The following is a 23,056-nucleotide window of genomic DNA, read 5'->3' on the forward strand; positions in this document are numbered from 1 at the left end:
TGGCGGGTGTCAGCCGACCCTGCGCTCTAGCTACCCCGGTGCTGGTCCGGCCGGAAGAGGCCTGTGGTCCTACTCAGGCCGGTTTTCTGCTTCCCTAACTAATCCCCGACTCCCATCTAACCTGTTAGTTTTTGGCTTCTTAGACATCTTGTTTCATATGAAGACTCTAAGAGGTAACAAGACTCACTGCAGTTCTTCCTGAGCAGCTGCCAGCTGTCTCTCCTGTTACATTTATTGGCTTTCTGTTCTGTTTAGTTCCACAGTACAGTCCTGTTTGCTGTCACACCTATCTATGGAAGTCACATGTTTCCCAGGATCCATGAGTTTGGGGATGATGAATTCAGTTAGCCCATTAGGCTTTAGCCTAAGTTATTAATTTAATACCTATGATGTAAAAATAAAAAGCTAAGAAGTATCATTGTTTAATTACTCATCTTGTGCTAGAGCAAACTGGACAAAGATGATTTTTCTTGGCGTTTGTTTTGGTTTGGGTTCTGGTTCTCCTAACAACTCACCTCGATAAGTCTGCACCTTCTTAACCTTTCTCTTTTCTTCCCTCCTTCTCTTTCTCTTCCTCTCTCCCTCCTCTCTGTCTCTCTTCCTCTCTCCCTTCTCTCTGTCTCTCTTTCTCTCCCCCTTCCTCTTTCTCTTCCTCTCTCTTCCTCTCTCCCTTCTCTGTGTGTCTGTTTGTCTCTCCTCCTCTCTCTTCCTCTTTCCCTTCTCTCTGTCTGTCTCTCCTCCTCTCTCTCCCTCTCTTCCTCTCTTTCTCTTCCTCTCTCTTCCCCTCTCCCTCTCTCTGTCTCTGTGTCTCTCTTTTTCTCTCTTCTTCTCTCTTCCCCTCTCTCTTTTCCCCTCTCTCTTCCTCACTCTCTGAGTCTCTCTCACTATCTGTCTGTTTCTCTTTGTGTCTCTCTCTGTCTTTCTTCCTCTCTCCCTCCCCCCTCTTTCTTCCTTTGTCTGTCTGTCTTCCCCAAACCCACCCTCATATGGTGCTGAGATGAAACCAGAATCTACTTACATACAGGCAGGGACTATGGCAGCCCCACCACTTAGTCTTTGTTTTGATGACTACGTCTTTCAGCAGTATTTTGTCTTCATCTCCTTTTTAAAATCTTATTTCCATGAGGGGGAAAAATAATCATGAGATAAGTTGTCAGCAAAATTGGTGTTTAGTTTTGGTTAAGCTTTCTTTAGTCTGAGGAGGCTTCTGTTTTGTTTAACCCCACCCCCTAAGGACTGTAATTGTCTGGTACCCATATTTACAGTACCAATACAGATGCGGGCCCTGGTGGTTTGCTAAGCTATGTGCAAACTTGCAGTATGAGATGGGGAAGATGTCTCCTTACTAAGTCAGGTGTCTCCTTCCTAGTTGAGAGAGCAACACTGAGGGCCTCTGGGAGAAGAGTGGAGTCGAGACAAATGAATTATATAAAACTCAGTCCTGGAAAGGCTGACAAACTGTCTCATCTCCATCTAGATGTCTCCAGGTGTTCTCCAGTCTTGCTCACAGGCTCCAAACTCAGCTGGAGAGCTGTCTTATTGCATCTGTTTGTACAGCCTGACATTGAGCCACCTCAGCCTCTTTTATCTTGCCACCCACAGGTGGAAAATTACCTGTAGCATGTGGTTAGTAAGCCAGCACTCCCTCTCCCACGTGGCTCAGAAGCTCTGAGTGGAAACAACACACTGACATTGGTTTTTCTACTCTGGTCTGTCTTGGACATCCTGGGAGTCCAAGCTAGCCTCTCAACACATGGTTCTCAGGACTCAACAGTCAGAACACTGTGTCCACAGGCTCATGGATGCATTGTGTTTTGCACAGTCCCGGGGAGGGTATTGAACCCATGACCTTGTCCATGCTAGACGAGCAACCACTGAGTAACAGCAATAACCTTCTTCCTTCCTTTTTATTTGAGGCGAAATTTACAAAACAACATTAACCATTTAAAATTGTACAATGTCTGCCCAGTTCTTGAATCTCTGGAGACAAGGCAGTTTTTATATCCTCTGCCTCTGTACGATTTGACCTTCTTGGCTCTGGGTCTGATCCAGTCTTTGCTGGATACAAGACTCTTTCTGTTTGGGCCCCTGCCTCAGTTTATGCATTTTCCAGTGCTCTGACTTGAGCTTTACCTGACAGCAGTTGGCTGGATTCTGAACTTGCACCATCCTAACCACCTGTCAACCCTCCTGTTCTCTTGAACTGTAATCCTTAAGGTGGTCTTCCCAAACCAGCAGGCCACTCAAATGTAAATACTTACTGTCTTGGCAGTTTTGAACATCCATAAGGCCTCGACTCACCTGTCATCTGACTCACCAACCCGACTGACCTAGTCTGGCCCTTAGGTAAATCAAGCTCCTACAGTCTCTCAGAATAGAGCACCCACTGTCTCAGAGTTATCTGTGGCTTGACCAAAGACACTGGAGTACACGGAGCCTGTCTGTGTTTAATATCAGCTTCATCAGCTTCCTGCATTGTGTTCCCGCCAGATCGGGTGACATTTCCTCCCTCTGCTTCAGCCTCTTCCTGTATAAACTGGCTTTTCGTAGTGTCCACTTTATAGGACAACTCTAATGATTGTCTGAGATGATGCAGACCCAGCCTCTGGCTTTGCCAGCCAAATGGTAAGCCCCTCAATAAATGTCAGTTGTCACATGAGCTTATCTGTCTGCCATGCCTGATTCTTCCCTGTTGTCCCATTCCTCCTGGGTCTAGTTCTCGAATCCAGCAGCACCATCTCATTAGTTCTGGTTGCCTCTACTGCTGTGTAAACAAATTGCATTAGCTTCTTGTGATTTAGTGACTGCATGATGTTTCACACACATCAAAAAGCTATCATAAATAACCTTAAAAAGTGACTGAGTCCTGGGTTGTCTGTTGCTGGTTTCCGTGCAAGTCTCTCTAGTGAGAGTGGGTCACTCTGAGCTGGTAAATAACTCCTAGCCTGTTTGTCATGATCCTTGGGTTAGCCTGTCTCTCTGAGTGCCTCGTTTCTGATGGTGGTCAAGGTAGGCATAGTGGCTGCCGCCGATATCCACCACCAGGGTAACCTGGTGCCCCCTGTCCCTACCTCCTGGAAAGTGTCTCCTGCCATGTTTCACTTTAAAATCCACATCTGTCCACTCATCCTTTTTTATTCATTAACTTATTGAATAACTGTTCACTGAGTGAGTGCAGCCTGTCAAGATCCCACAGATTGTAGGGGTGCAAAATGAAGGTTCTATTTCAGGAAAGTTAATAGTTTGTGAAAGACAGGAAACTAACAGCACTCGCGGGGGTTGGGGGGATGAAGAGGGAGAGGTTCATATGGTTCACAGGGTCACACAGGACCACCAAATAGGATTGGAGGTCAAGGTCCTGGCTTTCTGGAGGAGAGACGAGTCAAGCCAAGGCTGTGTGATAGAAGAGGATGCACAGCAAGCTGTTGGCTGTAAACAGTGTGCTCGTAAGTTAGTACCAGGATTGTTGTATCAGGAGCTCGAAGGGAAGCAGCTGAGACCAGTGCTCATCCTATAATGCTGTCAGCTTAGGGGACTGTTAACAGTTTCCATCTGAAAGGTTCTCTCAGGCTGTCCCACACCAGGTATGATTTTAGAGCAGTGGACCATGTGAGGGGAAATCTAGTTAGGGGACAATGAAGTACAAACAGGAGGTTAGGAATACAAAGGCTTCATAACAGAGCCCACCGTCTGACATGTTCATGGCCACCTGCTGTTTTGGTTGTTCAAAGACATAGACCTAAGGGACAACACCTCTTAAGCATTAGTTGCCTAGGAGCTTTGTTTGCTAGAACCCCCAGCACATGTGGAGTGGGCAGCTTGAACACTTCAGTTCAAACATGTTCTGTCATGCCCAGTGCAGGAGGAAAGGTCTGAGTGGAGGGTGAGTGGGAGCGTGAGAGCCTTACAGCAAGGTGACCTTGAGCCGTATGAGGCAGCTGGGGTCCCTCCTCTTTTGCTTGCTCATGGATTTGCATGCTCAGTACATCCTTATCAAGTGAATATCATGTGCCTGGCCCTGACCCATTCTTTAGAAAAAGGACAGAAGGCACAGTCCCTGTCCTTGGAATGCCATCATTTAGCGAAGGAGAAACAGAAAGTAGGTAACCAGAGGTCATACAGTCAGATGATGGGTGCTGGAACTGGATGTTTTTGGACATCTTATCTGAATGAGGGAGTTAGTGTCAGGAGAATTTTCAAAGAAGCCAAACCTCCTTAGATGAGATGATAAATATGAATTTCTGCTTATAAGATGGTTTATCTCAGGACACAGTCAGAGGTTCTTAGCTCTCAAAGCCCATAATCTGAGCCTCTAGGCAAGGGCTCTTACAAAGCATTCACTCACAGGGCATCAGAGATGTGCTGTGCCCGGAGAAGCCAGGGCTGCTTACAAGAGCACCTGGGATGGGAATTGGGAATAGTGGAAACAATCAAGCTAAGGGTCATGACCCTTCCAGCAGGCTGAGAAATGCGTCTGTCACCACTTTTTCTTGGTCATACTGTAATGTATGAAAATGCAAATGTAACTAGAAATTTGGCTCAAATAAAATTAAGGCCTCCTAAACTGTGAACACCCATTCTCCTTCCCTTTAAAAAAAAAGTATATTTACAGCTCTATATTTTCATTCTGAAAATACAAATACAATTGTCCATATAAATAAATGGGGAAAGAAACCCACAGGTTTGATGTAGAAGCACAAGAATCTGAGCATGACCATGGAAGTGAATCTAGGTCATTTGAAGGTGGTTGTTCTGTTGTGCTTTCAGAATTCAAGTTCCAGATAGCAGTATAGTCGAACTGAGTAAAATCATCAATGTTGTTCATCCAGAGAATGGATCAGGCATAAGGAATCGGGGTGGGGGGCAGGGGTGCCGGGGGGCGGGGGGAACGATGACTTAGGAGTCCTCATCTGTTTTCTTCCTCCTGAAGGCTTTTTGCAGGAGACCATAAGCCTCAGCACTCAATTCCTCTCTTATCACACAGGCTCCCCCACTGTCATCTGAGGACTACTTACTACTTGCATTTGTGCCTCCTCTTCTTCTACTGTCTCCAGTAATGTGCCCATGGGCAGAACTCTGAGGAGTCCACTTGGCTACTTGCCAGAGCTCCTTGTGCCATCCCTGAAGTGGGAATGAGAGCAGATCTGGGACTAAAGTGTGTGTTAGAGGGTGAGGACTTCCCTGAAGAAGTAGAAAAGAACATGGTACCTCCTGCAAATTAAGCCATCCATACCCTCATCCCATCTCCCAAAGCCATTCCTCCTCAGAGTCCATGCCACTGGCTTGGTCCTCTGGTCCTTACTCCAGGATGCTGTCCCATTTTCCTTGAAGGACTCATTGTCTGTCTTCTGCCTTCCCGTCATGAGCCCCATGCCCCTCTATCACTGACAGGAATGCCTGACACTTAACACCTTACCAATAAGTGCTTTTTCTCTAAAACTCCATTATGCCATCTCCTTTATCACTCCAGTACCAGGGCAGCATGAAACCCTGTTAACCTCATCAGAGACCACCTCCAGGACCACCCCTGCAGGTGACTGAATTGGCCTCATTGCTGTTGTGTACTCATCTTGAGTCTTCATGCTCTAGAAGGGGATCCTGGAGAAAGAGTTACAGGAAGGTACTCCGGACATTTGACCTTGGAAAGATCCCAAGGAAGTGAGGCTTTGCTCTGGATTACTGTCTAGAAACTAGGGTAATTCTGTGACTAAGTCTTATCCTCCCAACAGAGAATGCAGGCTAGGGCAAAGAAAGAGCAGCAGGCAGCAAACAGGTTTTGGGGGAATTTGTGGGTTGAACAATATTCATTCTTCATTCGGATATAATAACTAAAAGGCTGCATTTTTGTTTTGACCCACTGTGATTATTTAGTGACATTGTCTGCTGTTGATTTCCTACAAAATCGTGTAGAACAGAACATTGAGGTCTGGCTGTAAGTGCCAACTCGGCTCCCATGTGTCAGGGTCTAAAATCGTGGCTTGGGGGAGCACAGGGCTTTTTCTTTCTTACTCATCTGTCAACACAGAATACTTTTGTGACCAGATATGTGTGAGGGGGGTCCCCTGCCAACAAGAAAAATGGTCAGTTCTGTACTGATCTAAGCTCAACTACCCATAATTCAACTGTATATGACACTGTCTACCAGGGGGTAGCATCCGATCCCGTAGGCTGAGCCCCAACGTTTGATGCCAATCAGGAGCTTCAGGCTGTTTTATCCATGCTTCTGATCTATTGGCTATACATTGGAGTTTCCACAATCTACCCCTTTGGTTCCAGTCATTTTCTAAAGTGGCTACAGAACCCAGGAAATACATTTACCAGTTTATTGTAAAGAATATTTTAAAGGACACAAATGAACAGCAAAGGCATATGTCCTAGGTACAGCTGCTTTCTGTGCAGCTGGGATGCACTGCCTTCTGGACAGGTGGATGGACCCTCACTCACTTTCCCAGAAGCCCTCGAACTCAGTCCTTCTTACCGAGTTCTTTATGCATGCATAATTGATTAGGTCATTGGGCCTTGGTGACCACTAAAACCTTTAGGGATGAGGACAGGGGCAGTGAGCCCTCTGAGCAGGTGGTTGGTTTCCTTAGCAACCTGGCCTCCTATGGTGGGGTTATTTGTTGACTTTCCCCAGTGTGGCCTCATTAACATAAATTCCAGTGGGGAGTGTGGAAAGGGATTTGTTTTAAATGAAAGAAGTTGCCTTCTTCCTTTGTAATTCTGGACCTGTTCAAGCTGCTTCAAGGGATCAAGGACAAGAGGTTAAAAACTCAAACCAAAGATGCTTTTAGTGCACTAACCACTTAGGAAGTTGTCAGCATTGTAGATGCAGTAAATCTGGAACCTAGGACCCAACCCAAAGTACTGGCGTCATTCAGGGGCCTCTGTCCCTCCCCTTAGTTTTCACTACTCAGAACTGTGGAGCCTTTGCTCCCTTGAATAAAGCCTATGCTGTTAGCCCCTGTTTGATGGTCAGCAGCCCTCAGTTTTCACAATGGATCTGCCCCTTCAGACACTCTGTGATGAAGGGCTATTTTCCTGATGTGCCTGATCCCTGGGTCCTCTCCCCACCCTGGCTTCTGATATCTCCCTGTGTATTCCTTACCCTGGATGGGCTTCATCAGTCACTCATTCCGTTAAGGCTCCTAAGCACTTAGAGCAGAAAGAAAGTCATAAAACCACAAATGTCTTTTCTAGCCTCAGCAGTTCACAAAGCCTGCGGGCAGTCTTTCTCTTCATAACTGGTTCGTCCCCTGCTGCTTCCCTGAGGCCACTTTTCCAGTAACGTCTTCTTTAGGCTACCAACCTCACCACACACCCCTCCTCCAGAGGCTGCCTCTGTACCAGTGTACTAAGAAGTCATTGCGTATGATCTCTCCAGCTTGTTTCTGCTTCACTGAGCTGTCGGATTCTATCTGAAAGGAAGAGGACTCTGTTGTAGCCTGATCCTGCATTTGTGTTCTGTGTTCCTACTCAGCAAGGGCCACAGTGTCTTCAAGCTCCCCAGCCCTACACATTGAAAGTCTCAGGTTGCCCTGAGACTTCCACATCATCTCCCTCCTTTCCTTAACACTCCTCTGTCCCACTCCCCTTCCCTCCCTCCCCCCTCCTCCCTTCCTTTCTCTTTTCTTCCCTCCCCCTCCCTTCCTCTCTCCCACCCTCCCTCCCTCCCTCTTTCTTCCAACCTCCCTTCTTCCCTCCCTTCCTCCCTTCTTCCCTCCCTCCCTTCTTCCCTCCCTCCCTCCCTCCCTCCCTTCCTTCCTTCCTTCCTCCCTTCCTCTTCTGCCTCCTCCCTCACCTGTGAATTAAATGCAAAGTTTCAGAGCTTTCTCTACCACTAAGCTATATCCCAGGCCCCTTTTCCAAGCTTCAGTCAGTGTTTTGGTCCTTGCCCCAGGCTGGCTTGAACATGTGATCCTCCTGCCTCAGCTTCCAGAGCACCTAGGCTATGGCTCCTCCTCCTTACCTCTTGCCCCAAAGTGATGCCAGCAGATCTTTTCTTAGGCTTGTCAGTTTGAACATCAATGGGGCAGGCTCTTCCCTGGACCTCCTGACGCTGTTCCCTGCTCCTCCGGGCTCACCAAGCCCTCATCATCTCCTTGTAACTTCCCAGAGACTCTTGCTATCAGCCTTCATCTCTTACTGTGTTGTTCCCATTAAATCTCATTTCCTAGTTTCCACACTTGTCTTTCTCCCTTAACTTTATCAACTGCCAAGATCTGAATTATTAACAAACTTGTCTCTATCCTTGGCCTTTGTGCAGAAAACTGTTTTCCTTCTAACTGCCTGGTAAATATCTACAGTACACCATCCTGTCAATACTCAGACATCGGCTGTCATTCTCAGTCTCTTAGGCCACTTATCTTTGACCACCAAACCCTGTGGCTTCCACTTGCCTTGGTCCCCTGCCCTTAGCATCACCTGAGGATGTGACCAAGCTGTGCTTCTGATTTCACAGTACCAGATAACTTAGTTCAGAGCAGAGCTTGTCTTCTTCTTTGCTTGGTACTTACTGTCCAGCAGGGTGTCCTACCCAAAGGAGGCCCTCTTTGTTTGCTGCATAACAACTGTCGATTACAAGTTTTAATGCTTCTGTTTCAAGGACGATCTGTCATTGAACACATTTTCCACCATTAGTCCTAATTCTTATTTTTACCCTAGCAATTTCTGAAATGAAGATTTCATGCCCCAGCCTCAATGGTGCTGCTTCCTCTTTTTCGGGAAGAGGAACTGGGGACAGATGCCAAGATTCGGATGCATTGATTTAGCCCTCCTTCATAGATGGTTATAACACACGGGAGTCTTTTGTTTTCACAGCAGGTTTCAATAATTTACATTTTCCCTTGCTCATTGATTTTTCTGCTTCTCCTCTCCCTTATTTTTAACAGGTTCCAAATGGAACCTATTACAGTGGCATAAGATGCTATTGATAGTATATCAATCCGACTCAGCTATTCTCCTGCCCAGTAAAGTATGACTACTGTGTGCACAGCCATGTCATACATATCACTTACACAGACATTAGCAAAGTCCTGCCCATCCATATGTATGTGTGCAGCCTGCAGAAGTTAATAATGTCATATATCACATGCACATAGGATGTAAAATGTACTTCAGAACGACAGTGGCTCATATAAGATGAATATTGGCTTATGATTAGAGGGAGCTGGGGAAAGACTTTGCCTTCTCACATCTCTTCTTCAAAATAATAGAATTATTTGTCTGATATTTGTCTGATTCCACATGTCTCGTACCAGCTTTCTTCTCNCCCCCCCCCCCGCCCCCTTGCACCATGTATGCCCCTCTCTCCAGCCACTTTAGTTCACTTCAGCCACATGGATAACAAAAGAACTGCTTTGGAGAAATGAAAAGATAGCAATTACACATTGGTATTCATGTTACAGGAGTCACACTGGCCTCCTTGGGGAGTTGAACAATGAATATCCAGCATTAATTGCCACAGACACCATGTGTCTGACCTTGCTGAAACATAATACATCAGTTCTACATAGCAAAATTATTTGTCCATAAGAGATTTTAAAAGAATGAACATACAATTATACTGCTGTTTTCCAGGATCACCAATATTGTTTGCTTTTTTTAAAGAAAAATTCAGGAAGATTTACATTTTCTTAGAAATTAGGAGTTGAGGGCACAGTCTTATTTTCTGTGGGTGATTTGCTGATATTGGTACCTTTCTAGTCTTTTAAAATGAAAATAAATACACTGATCAGTGATGGGCCTATAGAAGCAATTACACAGCACAGCACATGATAAGGCTCCTTTCATCCACACAGGAAGGAGACCAGGGTATCCTTCTCTGTGTCTGCACCTAGTTATAGGTAAGATCTTGTCAGCAGAACGGTGCTAGCTAGCACAGGGCTCCTTTGCAAAGAGTTGACATCATCTTTCAGAGGAAGCTGTCAACTTTTCTTTCTCTAACCTTGGGTTTTGTTTTGTTTTGTTTCCCAAGTCATCAGCAACATAGAAGATAGCCTTTCTTATTTGCCTTTTAATGTTCTTTTACTGACTCTGGCTGTCTTCCTATGACTGGGTGCTACACATTGGGAGAGTTTTATAGCAAATGCCATGAAAGTTTATACCCATGGCTTAGACTTGGGTCCGTACTGCTGGGTCAGCAGGGACTGTCCCCTGACTGAGCCAGGTCAGACAGACACATTGGCTCTGCTCTGTGGAAGCTGTGTATGCAGAAATGAATGATAGTTAAGCTCCTAGACTCTTTTAAAAGGGACAGAGATGAAGAAAGTCAGTGCAGTGGCCCATGACGTCAGAACTTCAGCTGGGATGAGATTCTAACTAGAGATCCATTTTTGCTTGTATTCTGGTAAAACAAGTACCTGATAAATTTGAAAGTCCAGATGAAGTGGGGGTGTGGGGGTGGGGACAACACAGATGGAAGGAGGTGGAGGAGGCTTGACCTGAATGATCCAGTGGGTAGCTGTTTGCCCGTGGTTTAAAGCAAGTCTTTACTCCTTATTTTAGTATTTATTAGTAGGTATGCTGTAATTTTCAATCCAGGTAAGGACAATAGTACAAATGCAGCTAGTATGCTGTACATTTTGAAACTTTAAACGTTCTATTCTCTAAATCCAATTGCTCCTGGAGGTAGGTTTAAAAATAGAATCTTCAAATCCCCCGGGGATGGGCCTTTAATCCCAGCACTTGGGAGGCAGAGGCAGGCGGATTTCTGAGTTCAAGGCCAGCCTGGTCTACAGAGTGAGTTCCAAAACCCTGTCTCCAAAAAAAAAAAAAAAAAAAAAAAAAAACCAAAAAAACAAAAACAAAAAAAAAAACAACCTTCAAATCTTAATTCCTGCTCCCCCACTCACAGGTTGCTCTAGCATCCTATGTCTTTAAGGCTTTGTGTGTCTGTGTTTCCAGAGACCTTGAGCCTAGATTCTGTACTATTAGATGCCTGACCACACTCCTAATTTATTCCAGGTCTTTAAAGAAATGAGGTGAAGCTAGTTGGCTTCTTTTTAATTTTCTCTTCCCCTTTTCTTCTCTCATCCATCACTCTGATCTACAATTAAAGCAAGATGATGAAGTGACGATGGTTCAGGTTAAAGAGCAAGGCCAGAGTGTGCTGGTGCTGAAGAAAGTAGCAGGCTGTGGCCCAGCCCCCACCTCAGGGAGTGCGGAGAACGACGCGAGGTGAGAGTCCCCGCAACCCAAGCACGCTCGCTCCGGTTTCCTTCCCTGGCTGCTTCCCTTCCCAGCTCCCTCTCACTCACTCGCTCGCTCTGCCGCCTGCCCTACCCTCCCTCCTCCTCCCTCTTTTCTCTCCGCCTCTCCGGCGTTCTAGCTGACTGCAGAGCTCTTAGCAGCCAGATGGACTCAGTTCCCAGTGAAAGGACAAGGATGGCAAGATCTTATAGCCTTTAGGGGATGCCTTTGTTAGGCACCGTTCACAATGGGCAGCTCCCGCTTGCGGGTCTTTGACCCCCCTCTAGAGAGGAAAGATTCCGCGGCACTCTCAGAGCGCCAGCTGCCCTTGCCTACCTTCGATGTGCCTTATTTCAAATACATCGACGAAGAAGATGAGGACGATGAATGGAGCAGCCGCTCACAGTCTTCCACGGAGGATGACTCGGTGGACTCTCTGCTCTCTGACAGATATGTGGTGGTGTCTGGTACCCCGGAGAAGATCTTGGAGCACCTTTTGAATGACTTGCACCTGGCAGAGGTTCAGCACAAAGAAACAGGTAAGCCGGGGTGTGGGAGGTTGGGGGCTGGGAAGGGGGTCTCCTGCCTCCAAAGCAGAAGCAGCTGATGCCCCTGTCAGTACCCCCAGGAGCTAAGCTCCCACTGTTTTGGAAATCAGGATGGTCTGGGAAAGCATATGCTTTGTGTGGCTCTCCTTATGCCTGTGCTGCTTGTTTCAATCCAGTAAATGGACACATGTAGTTCTTGAACAGCTGCCTGGGAAGTCGCTGAGGAAAGAAAATGAGGTGAGGGTAGATGTGTGTACTTTGTAATTTTCGTCAAATCTCGCCTTAAAGCCACTTGGCAAGAATCCAGTATTCAATAGCTCCTGTGCTATGAAAAGCAGCTCAAGGGGAGGGGGCCATGAAGGGGCTTTCACCTGGTCTGTAGGAAATGCTGGTTGAGTCCTGAGAGTGGCTTCCCTGCCCAAATGCAAACAATTTGCAAACCCTCATTGGCAACAGCAACTTCTGCCCCTTTCCAAGTGCTTATAAACTGCTTGCCCAACATAAGGATTGGAGCACCTCATATGATACAGCTTCTCTGACCAGAGATCAAAGCCTTGTTGTCCAGATGTCTCACCATCTGACTTTCAGCTTCCTGCACTTTTGGAAACACTGTTACTCTCTGTACCGTTGACTTACTGGTCATTTCTTTTCTCATAGAGTGCTTGCTTCTAGTAACCAGCATTTGACATCTGTTTCAGCCTAGAGAGGTTATCCCCGTGTGAACAGACTTCTGAAAGTAGCCTGAAGTTTGCCACTTGGTGACTGCCGTATACTTTTTGAGTCTGCACACAGCACCTGTGACCCCCACATTGTGCAGTGTTGCTTGCATCCAGCAAAGGCAGCTGTAGGTTGCATTAGTGCAAGGCAACTGCTTGGATTTTACCACACAGGGGAGACTGAAATGCCAGCTCAGGACTAAGTTTCCCTGACTCTGAGTGATGTTTGGCTCTGTACTGCTTTACAGAGGACAGTAACAGAAGCAATGATGTATGAAATATGTGAATAGGTTAAAAAGAGAAAAAAGCTTCATGATCCAACCATGAGTCTTGTAATATCGTTGTTTAGTTTAAAAGTCCAAATACTTTATCTTGCATACAATTGGGAAAGAATCAGTCATCGCTTACACACACAAAGTAAGCTATTCTCAGTAAAATAAAAGTATCATTGTGGCATCCACTTGGTTATTTTGTATATCTGCAAATTCACACTTTGTGCCTTTGAGCAATGCTCCAATGTTCTGCCTACAGATGGAATCATAAGATGGGTTCCCCATGTACTAATTTCCATAGGTTGTTGGGAGTATAATTTCCATGACATAAAAAGAGCAGGACTCCTTAGGCATAGGGGAGTGGTGGAGGGGTGGAATGATTTGTTTTTTAACATCCTAAGCACAGAAATTATTTAATAGTAATTTGTTTGCTTTTCTTTCTAAATTTACTCAGTATGTTCCTTTCTTTAAATCTCTTGTGCTTCTGGAGATCAAACCCAGTGACTCCACCAAGCTAGGAGTGCCTCACTGTTCAGACACCCTTGCATCCCAGTGACTCACTAAAAGACTCATTATTTGACACTGGAAACAACCTGTCACCTTCATGTCTGTAAGGCCAGGGAGTTGCCTCCTGTTTGCAGTGGGACATTCATGTTCTGTACTGAATTTTATTTCTGCTTTCTTCTCACTAATACTGACCAGAGGGTCACATATGCCACTTCAGGCAAACACACCAAAAGCACAAAGGACTGGGACTCATTGGATAGACTGTCTGGCCCCAATGTAAGTGGTTCATGAACCTGTCTGGGATAACCTCATCTGAGGTCGTGATCTTTATTCAGAGTTTCAATGAAGGACTCATGGACACATATATTTCTTCAGAGTTTTGTAAAGACATTTGAAAAAATATATACAATAATAACCTTTCCTCTCATCGGAGGAGAATTTTATGAAAACATTAACTTTGAAGAAAGTGTTTGCTGTGCATAAATGAGAGAATCTTAAGGGGACGTGGCATGGCTCTTTAAAACTTCCAGGAAAGAGCTGCCATGTGTTCTTTTGTTGGTAGGTTTTAAAGATATAAAGTACATGGATTCAAATAAAAGAAAAGTGGTCGGTTTAGTTTAGCTTGAATACTAAATGAATTGGATTTCTAACGTGCTGGAGGTCCCTAGTCATGGGTGAGTGACACTTGGGCCAGGTTGACAGCCTCATATCAGAGACTCCTGTATGTGAGCCTGAAAGAGGTGCAAAACCATATGGGGGATAGATGGACGGAGGGAGTGAGAAGGGGCCTCAGTAAAAGCATACATCAGCATTTGAGAGTCTCCCATGTTGCCCTATGTAGCCCTGCACATGGCTCTGGTGTCACGGAGGGGAAAAGGATACATGGAAAGAAGGAATGGAAATCTCTGGGAGCCTGGAGAGCTGTTTTGACATTCCTTCATTTGTGTGCCTACCAGAAGCTGGAAGAACAACCAAACAAGAGATGCTTCACATGTTTCTCACAGAAGACGCTTGTGAAAATGTGTGTACAAGTCCCGGCAGAGAAGGCTCCAGTGGTCACATGGGACAGATTGGCTTGATTACCCACTGGTGTTAACACTGAAATGGAAGAAGTTGAATGGAACAGAATAGAAAAGAGAAGGCCGAGGCTCTGAGAGAAGAAGGCTTTTATTTCTGTTGCTACTTGAATCAAGAATAGGATAGAAACAGTTCAACAATTCATGCAGTATTCTGTCGCCAAATCAAGCTGAGTTAGAAATCATAATTTTATATAGTCTGATCCTCATACTATCACCAGGGTGATTCCACGGACCTGGGTATCTTTCCTGTATGGTAACACCACACCCAGGATGTATGTGGAATGGATGGATGTTTAGGTTTTTTACTTGTATCAAATAAGAATGAAGAATGCTGGTAGGGGAAAGGCAAACCTTAATTTTTTTTTCTTTTTAGAGATAAGCTTCCTATGTAGCCGAGGCTGCCCTGGAACTCACTATGTAGACCAGGCTGGCCTCGAACTCACAGAAATCCACCTGCCTCTGTCTCCTGAGTGCTGGGATTAGAGGTGACCACCACCACTCCAAGGCAAACCTTTAAACACTTGAATCTCCCTTTGCAGGCAGCTTTGAAATCTCCATCAATTTATGCTGAATGCCCTCTTGTTTATGAGTTCATTATAGTACACCAAAGAGCAAGTAGCAGTAAAATCCACTGAAATATAATTTTTAACAGTTTTTTTTTCTTCTTCACATACTTCATTCTTTTAAATAGAAAAGAAAAAGGAGAGTGGGGTGAGCGGCTATTTGTTTGTGATTTCGAGAAGTGACTGAAGCTGTTTTCAAAGATTTTCTTTTCTTTCACAGTTCAGGTTCTGACTTAAAACACTCAGAAATGTTAGAGAAAAATCCAGCAGTTTCTGTAGCCCTCCCTTTTATCTGCCCAGAAATAGGACAGACATCGCTGGGCATTCCCAGCCTGGGAATTAAAAGGGAAAAAAAAAAAAAAGGAGAAAATGACTTGAAGCTCTGAATGGAGGGTCTGGGGGGAGGGGAGGGATAGAGGACAGGTGTGAGCCAAGGCTGCTCTGCTGCCCCACTGCCCTGCTGTGCACTGGGGTGCTGTTTCTACTTAACCCTTTTTCTCCTGCGGAGAATGCAGCATTTCTGGCCTGCAGGTGCCTCTGTAGAAACTGATTTCTATTTCAAAACAAGGGAGAAACTGACATCAGGGTTACTTCCTATTTCCTCCCCACCCCTGCCTAATTTCTTACCCACCCTTTTGAACAAAGTGTGCTTATGGTGACCGGTTCTCAGGAAAAGCTAGAGAGCTGAGCAGGCTAATAGGAGAGGGAAGGCCTCCCTGGTTCTCATTAGGTTTGACCCCATTTCTTTATTTCATGGGGCTGTCATTCTGTGTGTTCAGTTAATACATCTCTGTATAGTATGTATTATATACTATATATATAGTCTGTATTGTTGCAGTAAATCTCCAACCCCAATAAACCCGTGCAAAAACACACAACTCAGTTACAGTATTTATAAGCTGCATGCTAGACTGGGCAGATTTACCACTACACTACTCTATTCCCCAGCTTTGAGATCCCTTGCTACTGTGGCTTCTCCAGACCATGTGGTTCTGTTCCATCTTCCTTCCATCTCCTCTTCCTCTGTCACCCTCGAATCTACTCTTCCCCCACTCTCTAAAACCTCCAGCCCCACCTTTCCACTGCTCTAGCCTTTATTTGACCAGTTAAAATTGGGAGAAGTTTCACATGAAATCACCTGAGTATGTGATTCGCTCCACATGGGGCAGCTCCTTTTGGGAAGGCAGAATTAAACATCAGAACACAGGCAGCTACAGGGTAATCCACAGCACTGTATCTAAGCCTGCCTTGGTCATCCTGTGTCCTTCCATGCTGATGGATGATTGGCTTTAAGCAGCACTTTGTAGGTAAAGCCTGTGAGAGAGAAAGTGTGTCCCTTCCAGTTCTTCAGAGATTACACCTCTGTAAAGCAGAGTGGTCAGGGCAGGGCCGAGGGTGGGGTTTTGAGTCTGAGTGCTCTTGCTGTGGAACCCAGGGCAGAAGTTCTCAACCTGTAGGTGAACACCTGCTTTGGGGGTTGAATGATCCTTTCAAAGGATACCTAGGACCATCAGAAAACATAGATATTTGCATTGTGATTTGTAACAGTAGCAAAATTAACATTTGTGAAGTAGAAAATATGTTTATGGTTGGGGTTACCACAACACAAGAAACTGTACTAACGGGTCTTAGGAAAGTTGAGAATCATTGGCCTAGGGGCTTTGTTGGGTATTGCATTGATAAAATTCTGATTAAACAAGGGAATAGCCCTTTTTTTCTGTTAAGTCTCCTTTCCTGCCAGCACCAAGTTTATAGTAACCTTGAAATGTGATTTTTATAAGGAATGGAAGGAATGCTGGTTGGAAAGGTAGAACAGCTTTGTTGAGCTTCTTTCTTGCTGAGCTTGCCTTGCCCATCCAGGTCACTGGGCCAGTGGGAAGCCTCGCACAGACCCTGTTACAGCTAAGCTTTTTGAGGGTAGATAGAGAAGTGTTTAAGTACTGTAAATCTTCCCATGATTTCATGTAATTGATATGTTCATGGACTTATTTTGATATTTTTGTTTTCTTTGTAGTTTTCTATTAGGTTTGTTTTGTTTTGTTTTTGCTGAAGATTGAATACAGGGCATTGTATTCAATCTTACATTTTAGGCAAGCACACCACTTCTAAGCCACCTCTGCAAATCCCTAGCCTTTTATTTGCAGTGCAATGTGACAATCTGACCAATGTAGTTTATCTATAGCTATCCACAAGCTTCAGTGAAGCATGCTTACACAAATGCCAATGCTCACCCGTTGTGATCCAGTGGCTACAGTCAGGGATTCCATCTTACCTACTGGGATTCCATCTTACCTAGACCTTAACAGTCCTCAGGCTAGGGTAATAGGTGGCCAGGTTTGCAAGCTTCTAAAACAGAACACTGACTGGCTCTATCCCACTGCCATTACTTTGAGAACCTTCTAAAGATCTATTCTAGGTCTTAAACACTTCCCTGTGAGAGTGAAGGCCATGGTCCCTCTCTTCAACCTTTCTGTAGCTTCCCCTGTCCAGGGCTTGATGTCTAGGCTCATGACCTCTGCCTCCAGCCTTTGCAGTCTGGCATGTTCCAAATTCACAGTTTAAGCTGCTCTGCCAGACTTTCCACTTAGAGGGGTTTAGAGAAAGGCTCATACTTAGAGGGAACAAGAGAACTGGACGTACAGGTGCTTGGCTTCTCACTCCTGGGACAATAGGGAAGTGATAGGAGACTAGATTTCCACAAAGGTCCTTACACAACAAAAACCTCTGGATGGCCATTAGGCTTCATAGCCAGAACGGCTCCCTTCTGTGGAAAATTATGGGAGGTGAACACCCACCACATAATAGAAAATGTGCTAGAATGGGCTTTTAAAGCCGTGAGTCTCAGATCTGGACTCCATTTGTAAATCAGCTGCAGGCATGGAGCAGACGATAAATGAGAAGAACTCTGACTGTCACGCACCACAAACTCCTTCCCTTAAAGGGCTTGTCCTCCTTGTTTCCAGAATATATATTAAAACAAACAAACAAAACAAAACAAAACCATAGATCTGAGTGAAGCACAAGGATGCAAGTAGGTGACCTCCAGAATTGGTTAGACATTAAAAGTGAGAGCACCACTGGGCAGTCCATACACAAGGGCTTAGGAAGGGAGGTCACCTCCTGCTACTGACACTACTGTTGTTTCTAGAACTTCGTGAAATAGCATAGTGCTTCAAATCCAAGGCTCAGTGGTCCATATATGGTGGGGATTTATGTGTGTTTGTATATAACCATACCTGGGAAACTTAAAGTTCCTTTATTATACAGTGTCTCTGTACGTGTGAATGTGCACCTTTGAAACCTTAATTCATTTGTTCTCTGTATAAATAACTTTGACTTCTACTATGCAGGTAACATTTCCTTAGTGAATGCTACAGATACTGACAACAAGCAGGCTTCTTGTCTTTGTGGAGGCTTATTTTCTAGTGGAATGAAACTAATAATAAACGAAATGGGGAAAATATCCCTCATATTAAATGGTGGGGGTGGGTATTTGATATTATTGCAGATGGTAAACTTTAACTAATCTACACCTTCCAAACCAAGTACAATGGAAGGTGCCTGAGTAGACTCAAAGATCTTAAAAATTAACACAAGACAAAGTTTAGAACCCAACAAAATAGGCTTAATTGAAATATCAAAGAAACTGACATGTGTACCTGGCAAATGTCTAATAAAGGTGCCACCTTTGACCGTTAGAAATTTGAAAAGTAGCTTTCTCTAAGACAGAGAACAAGAATGCCTCTTGAGGTCCTTTTCAGCCCTATGGAACTGTCATTTTTAAAATATTAGGTCTTTGCTTATATTCATATTAGTAAAACTAAAGTCAAGAAAGGGCTAAATTCATTAGACCATGCCCCAGGTACCCCATGTGTCCTAGACATGATGAAGGGTACTGTTGACCTGTCAGGGCTAGTTTCCCCACAAAGGATAAAGACTTGGCCCAGCCATTCACAGTGAGAGCAAAAATGTCCTCAGTGGTATCAGCAAAGATGGAGAAACTGGGCTCCCATTGGGATGTGGCGTCCATTCTGCTCTTTTGCGCCTTTCTGGGTGGTTTGTTTGAGTGAGGCTGTTTTTTACTGTTGTGTTTAGTTTTTGCAATTCCTTTAGGTTCTTTCCCAACCGCTAATACAGAGAATACATTTGCCAACCATAATTGAAGTACTGGGAGATTTTACAAACTCACATTAGCTGAGTGATGAGATAATCAGAACTAAGCATAAATAATTTGTCTCAGTTGCCTTATATATTAAACAAACATACAAATAAAACAGAGGCCTGGTCACGTAAAACCTGAGGTCCCTGCAGACCTGAAATCCAGGGTTCAAAGGTTACTCAGAATGACAATTCATTTATCCAAACCTTGCCTCATTAGATGGGCCCTTGTGCAGAATAATTGTCCTCACTTAATGGACTTAGATGTTGAGGTAGAAGTTAATTAAATTGTGCCAGTGATTGAGAGTATGTTTTAATCTAGAAATGAGCCAGATGCACTCCTAGCTTTATACCAAAGCCCCTTGTTAGAGACAGGAGCCACGAGTAAAAGGCATAATTGAAGTAAATGTATAGTTCAACTCAACCTTATACCAAATCAGAGTTTCAGTACTCACTCAAGAGAGATCTCTTCTCCAGCATATAACACTTGCTTCCTGTCTTCTGGGTGTGGAGGACGGCCACCTGGGCAGCTAACTGAAAATGTTTAAGAAAGAGAGAAGGAGATGGGAAAGGAGCAAAAGAAGGAGAGATGGACAGACAGACAGACCTAGACCTGAACTCAGGTGCTCAGATGAAAAGTGGGGAACACCAGACTTTGGCTGTGGGTTTTATCTGGTACTTTCACCATCTAGATTAATCGAGTCATACCACCTTTGAGCATGTAGTTCTGTATATTAACATGGGAACTGGGGCCTGTACATTGCACATAGATTGTGGGTTAGTTAATTTCCTGTTGTTAATGTAGCAAGATGAAGCACAGTGAGACTGAGCTGGACACAAGACCCTTAACACGTGTTGTCTGGCCATGGAAATGTGGTCATTTCGTGACATAATAACACATGAAAAGAAGCGTAATGGACAGGGGTATTGTGAACAGCACACCCAATATAAATGCCTCTCTAGATGGGACTTGACCATTGGGGTGGTTTTGCCTTGTTTTTGAGACAAGACCTCATATAGCCCAGGCTGGCCTCATAGCCAAGGATAACTTTGAACTTCTGATCCTCCTTTCGGTATCCCTTGAGTGCTGAGAGAAGAAGCACATGCCACAGTGTTGGGTTTTTGTATCTAGATCTTTGTGTGTGCTCGGATTGCTCTCTACCAGATGAGCTATATCCCTAGCCACAAGATGCTTGTTTCTTGAAACTCCTCATGTTTAGTCCACAATTGAGCTATAGTTTATGTCTGAATTATAATTTTAATAATATGAGTGGCATCATCAAAGTTAAAAGAAACTGTTAAAGTTTTTCAGTCAGCAAAGTTTGCAGTGAAAGGTAACTTATACAATAATAGCAATGAATAGCCAATAATAGAAGTGAACATTTAAGTTTTTAACTTTATAATTTTCTATTTCCATCCTTGTTTCTTCTGTGCCTATTATTTGTATTGTGTATATAAGCTTATTAGAAACTAAACCATTTAATAATTTAAACTAAAATGACCATGCAGGCGACTTTCACTTCTTTTCTATCCATGTTTTTGTTTTGGTTTGGTTTGGGTTTGTTTGTTTGTTTGTTTGTTGGGAAATAATCTCCACAGTTTCTTAGTTTTATGCTAACTATAGCTTTGTTCTTTATAAAGCTGTGTTTTTCAACCTGTGGAGGGGGTCAAATGACCCTTTCACAGGGGTCGCCTAAGAAAACACAGATATTTACATTATGATTCATAACAGTAGCAAAATTACTGTTATGACGTGCCAGTGAAAATGATTTTATGGTTTGGGGTCACCACAGCATGAATAACTGAATTAAAGGGTTGCAGCATTAAGGAGGTTGAGAAACACTGCTCTAGACAAAAATTCTGTTTTCACACCTTACAGTTTTTAAACTTCATTTTCCTAGTAAGTCATGGATATTATTTTGGTGTGCTTAATGCTGTCTTTTACTAGAAACACATGGCGTTTTTCCTGAGTCAGGCTGTTTTCTTCCTTTTTGTGAGGTATTTGTCAGGCCTTTGTGGAAATAATGAAACTTAGGAACCTAGATGTTGTCCACAGTGAGCTTGGTGCCTGCTCTTACATTCCCTGTAATAGCAGCAACTGAAGTTACTCAAACACTGAGACATAGTTCAGTGGTAGTATGTTTGCCCTAGTACCTTAAAAACAAAAATTACCTGAAAATATGTTCCAGATAATGTTAAAGGTTGGAAAAACAAAAACTGTTGTCGGTCTCTTTCTTTGTCTCTACCTGAACCAGAGATGTGTGCTCTTTCCATAGAGTGATGGGTTTAGAGTGAGATTCTCAGATATACTTGTCTGAATCTCAAAATGCTTGTGATGTCTTCAGGTAAAATTTGGCATCTTACCAGAAAAATGGAAACAAAAAAATCTCTATGTGTCTCTGTGTGTCTCTATCTCTCTGCTGTCTCTCTGTCTCTGTATCTCTCTGTTTTTCTGTCTGTCTCTCTGTACTGTCTCTGTCTTTTTGTCTTTGTCTCTTCCTGTCTCTTTGCTCTCTCTTTCTGCTCTCTGTCTCTTGCTCTCTGCTGTCTCTCTGTCTGTCCATCTGACTCTGTCTCTCTGTCCTGACTGTCTCTCCCAGTGTGTGTGGCAAAGGGGAGGACTTAGACTTGAAGTGTGAAGGACTGTTAGCTTAGCTGACAGTACTTTGATTATAATTACTGCATGTTAATCTCTCACTGCATGTTTAAATCAAATTATTGCTTCATTTAAAGAACACAAGGTCAGGGAGTTGCTGTAGCTGACATATCTGAAAGGAATAGTCTTTGTGTAGAGAGTTTCTGCCCTTTCTCTTCCATTATTCATCTTTTCCTCATTTTTCTTCTCTTTCTGGCTTTACCCTTCCCTTCCACTTCCCATTATCCTCTGCTTCTACCCTCAGGCTTTCTTGCCTGACAACTGAAACCATGCTTTGATTCTGTTTGCAGCATTTAGGTTCCTGCTGGGCTGGCAATCATTTTCCCAAGTCTTAGAAATAAATACAGAATTAGTTGTGATTCTCAAATAAGGATGAACAGAGTGAAAAACAAAACCAAAAAAATCTCTAGAATATCTTGTCATCATCTAAATAGTGGCGGGACACAGTTTTCAGTGAATCCCTTTTTTCATGCCAGGCCTGATGATCTTGCCTGTACTCAGCCTGTAAGGGCATTCGGCAAACCCTGACTTTTAAAGGAGCTCCACTCGGTGTGAACATGAACGTACATGTTAAAGTAGTGTATCTAGGTGTGTATTTGTGCCTAAGCACCCAGTATGAAAGGAACATAGCCTAGAGCAGTGACCCTGTGTGAGCCTCCGCTGCTCTCCTCCACCCCTATATCCCTGGCAGCATGGTTTTTGTAATTAGGAGAATGGTTCCCTAAATGCTGGTCTGTATATAGGATGCAATCAGAGATCTGCAGAGCTCTTCTGGGCTCTGGTCAAGGAGTTGCATTCTCTGAAGGGGAAAGGGGAGTCAGATCAAGGCGGCCTAGTCAGCCATCACTGGAAAGAGAGGCCCTTTGGACTTGCAAACTTTATATGCCCCAGTACAGGGGAACGCCAGGGCCAAAAAGGGGGAGTGGGTGGGTGGGGGGTTGGGTATGGGGGACTTTTGGTATAGCATTGGAAATGTAAACTAGGAAAATACCTAATAATAAAAAAAAAAAAAAAAAGAAGAAAAAAAGAAAGCAGGGAGGAGAAGCACAGGAACCACCACTGCCCTGCAGTTGGCGCTTCTTGGCTAGGAAGCAAGGTCAGGGGCCACCCCACCCAGTGGCAGGAAGTGACATGGCAGGCCCAGGCAGCTTCCACTCTCTTCCTACCTGTGTTACAGCTCTCATTATGACAGATGCTCCCAGACAATCTTTGGTGAAACAATTCCCGCACCTTTATTTCTTTTGGATAGGGTCTTGTATACTTTTTGGGGTGGGTAGAGTCTGACAGCAGATGTGTTCAGTTGGCTAGGTCTGAGATGTTAGGGATGCCTCATCTCCATGTGGAGGAGCTTTGAAGTGCTGCCCTTG

The 23,056-nt window shown here is 44.2% G+C and overlaps 1 protein-coding gene across 1 annotated transcript in view; it reads left to right on the forward strand.

Moving 5' to 3' along the window:
- Rapgef5 (Rap guanine nucleotide exchange factor 5) overlaps window positions 1-23,056 on the forward strand; it is a 194,075-nt gene that overhangs the window by 109,426 nt on the left and 61,593 nt on the right. The window contains exons 10-11 of the mRNA XM_029484349.1: window positions 11,060-11,178; window positions 11,641-11,729. Of these exons, the coding sequence (XP_029340209.1) occupies window positions 11,060-11,178; window positions 11,641-11,729 (208 nt within the window). The remainder of the gene's footprint in view (window positions 1-11,059; window positions 11,179-11,640; window positions 11,730-23,056) is intronic.

This window comes from Mus caroli, chromosome 12, assembly GCF_900094665.2.
Source record: "Mus caroli chromosome 12, CAROLI_EIJ_v1.1, whole genome shotgun sequence".
Lineage (NCBI taxonomy): Eukaryota > Metazoa > Chordata > Mammalia > Rodentia > Muridae > Mus > Mus caroli.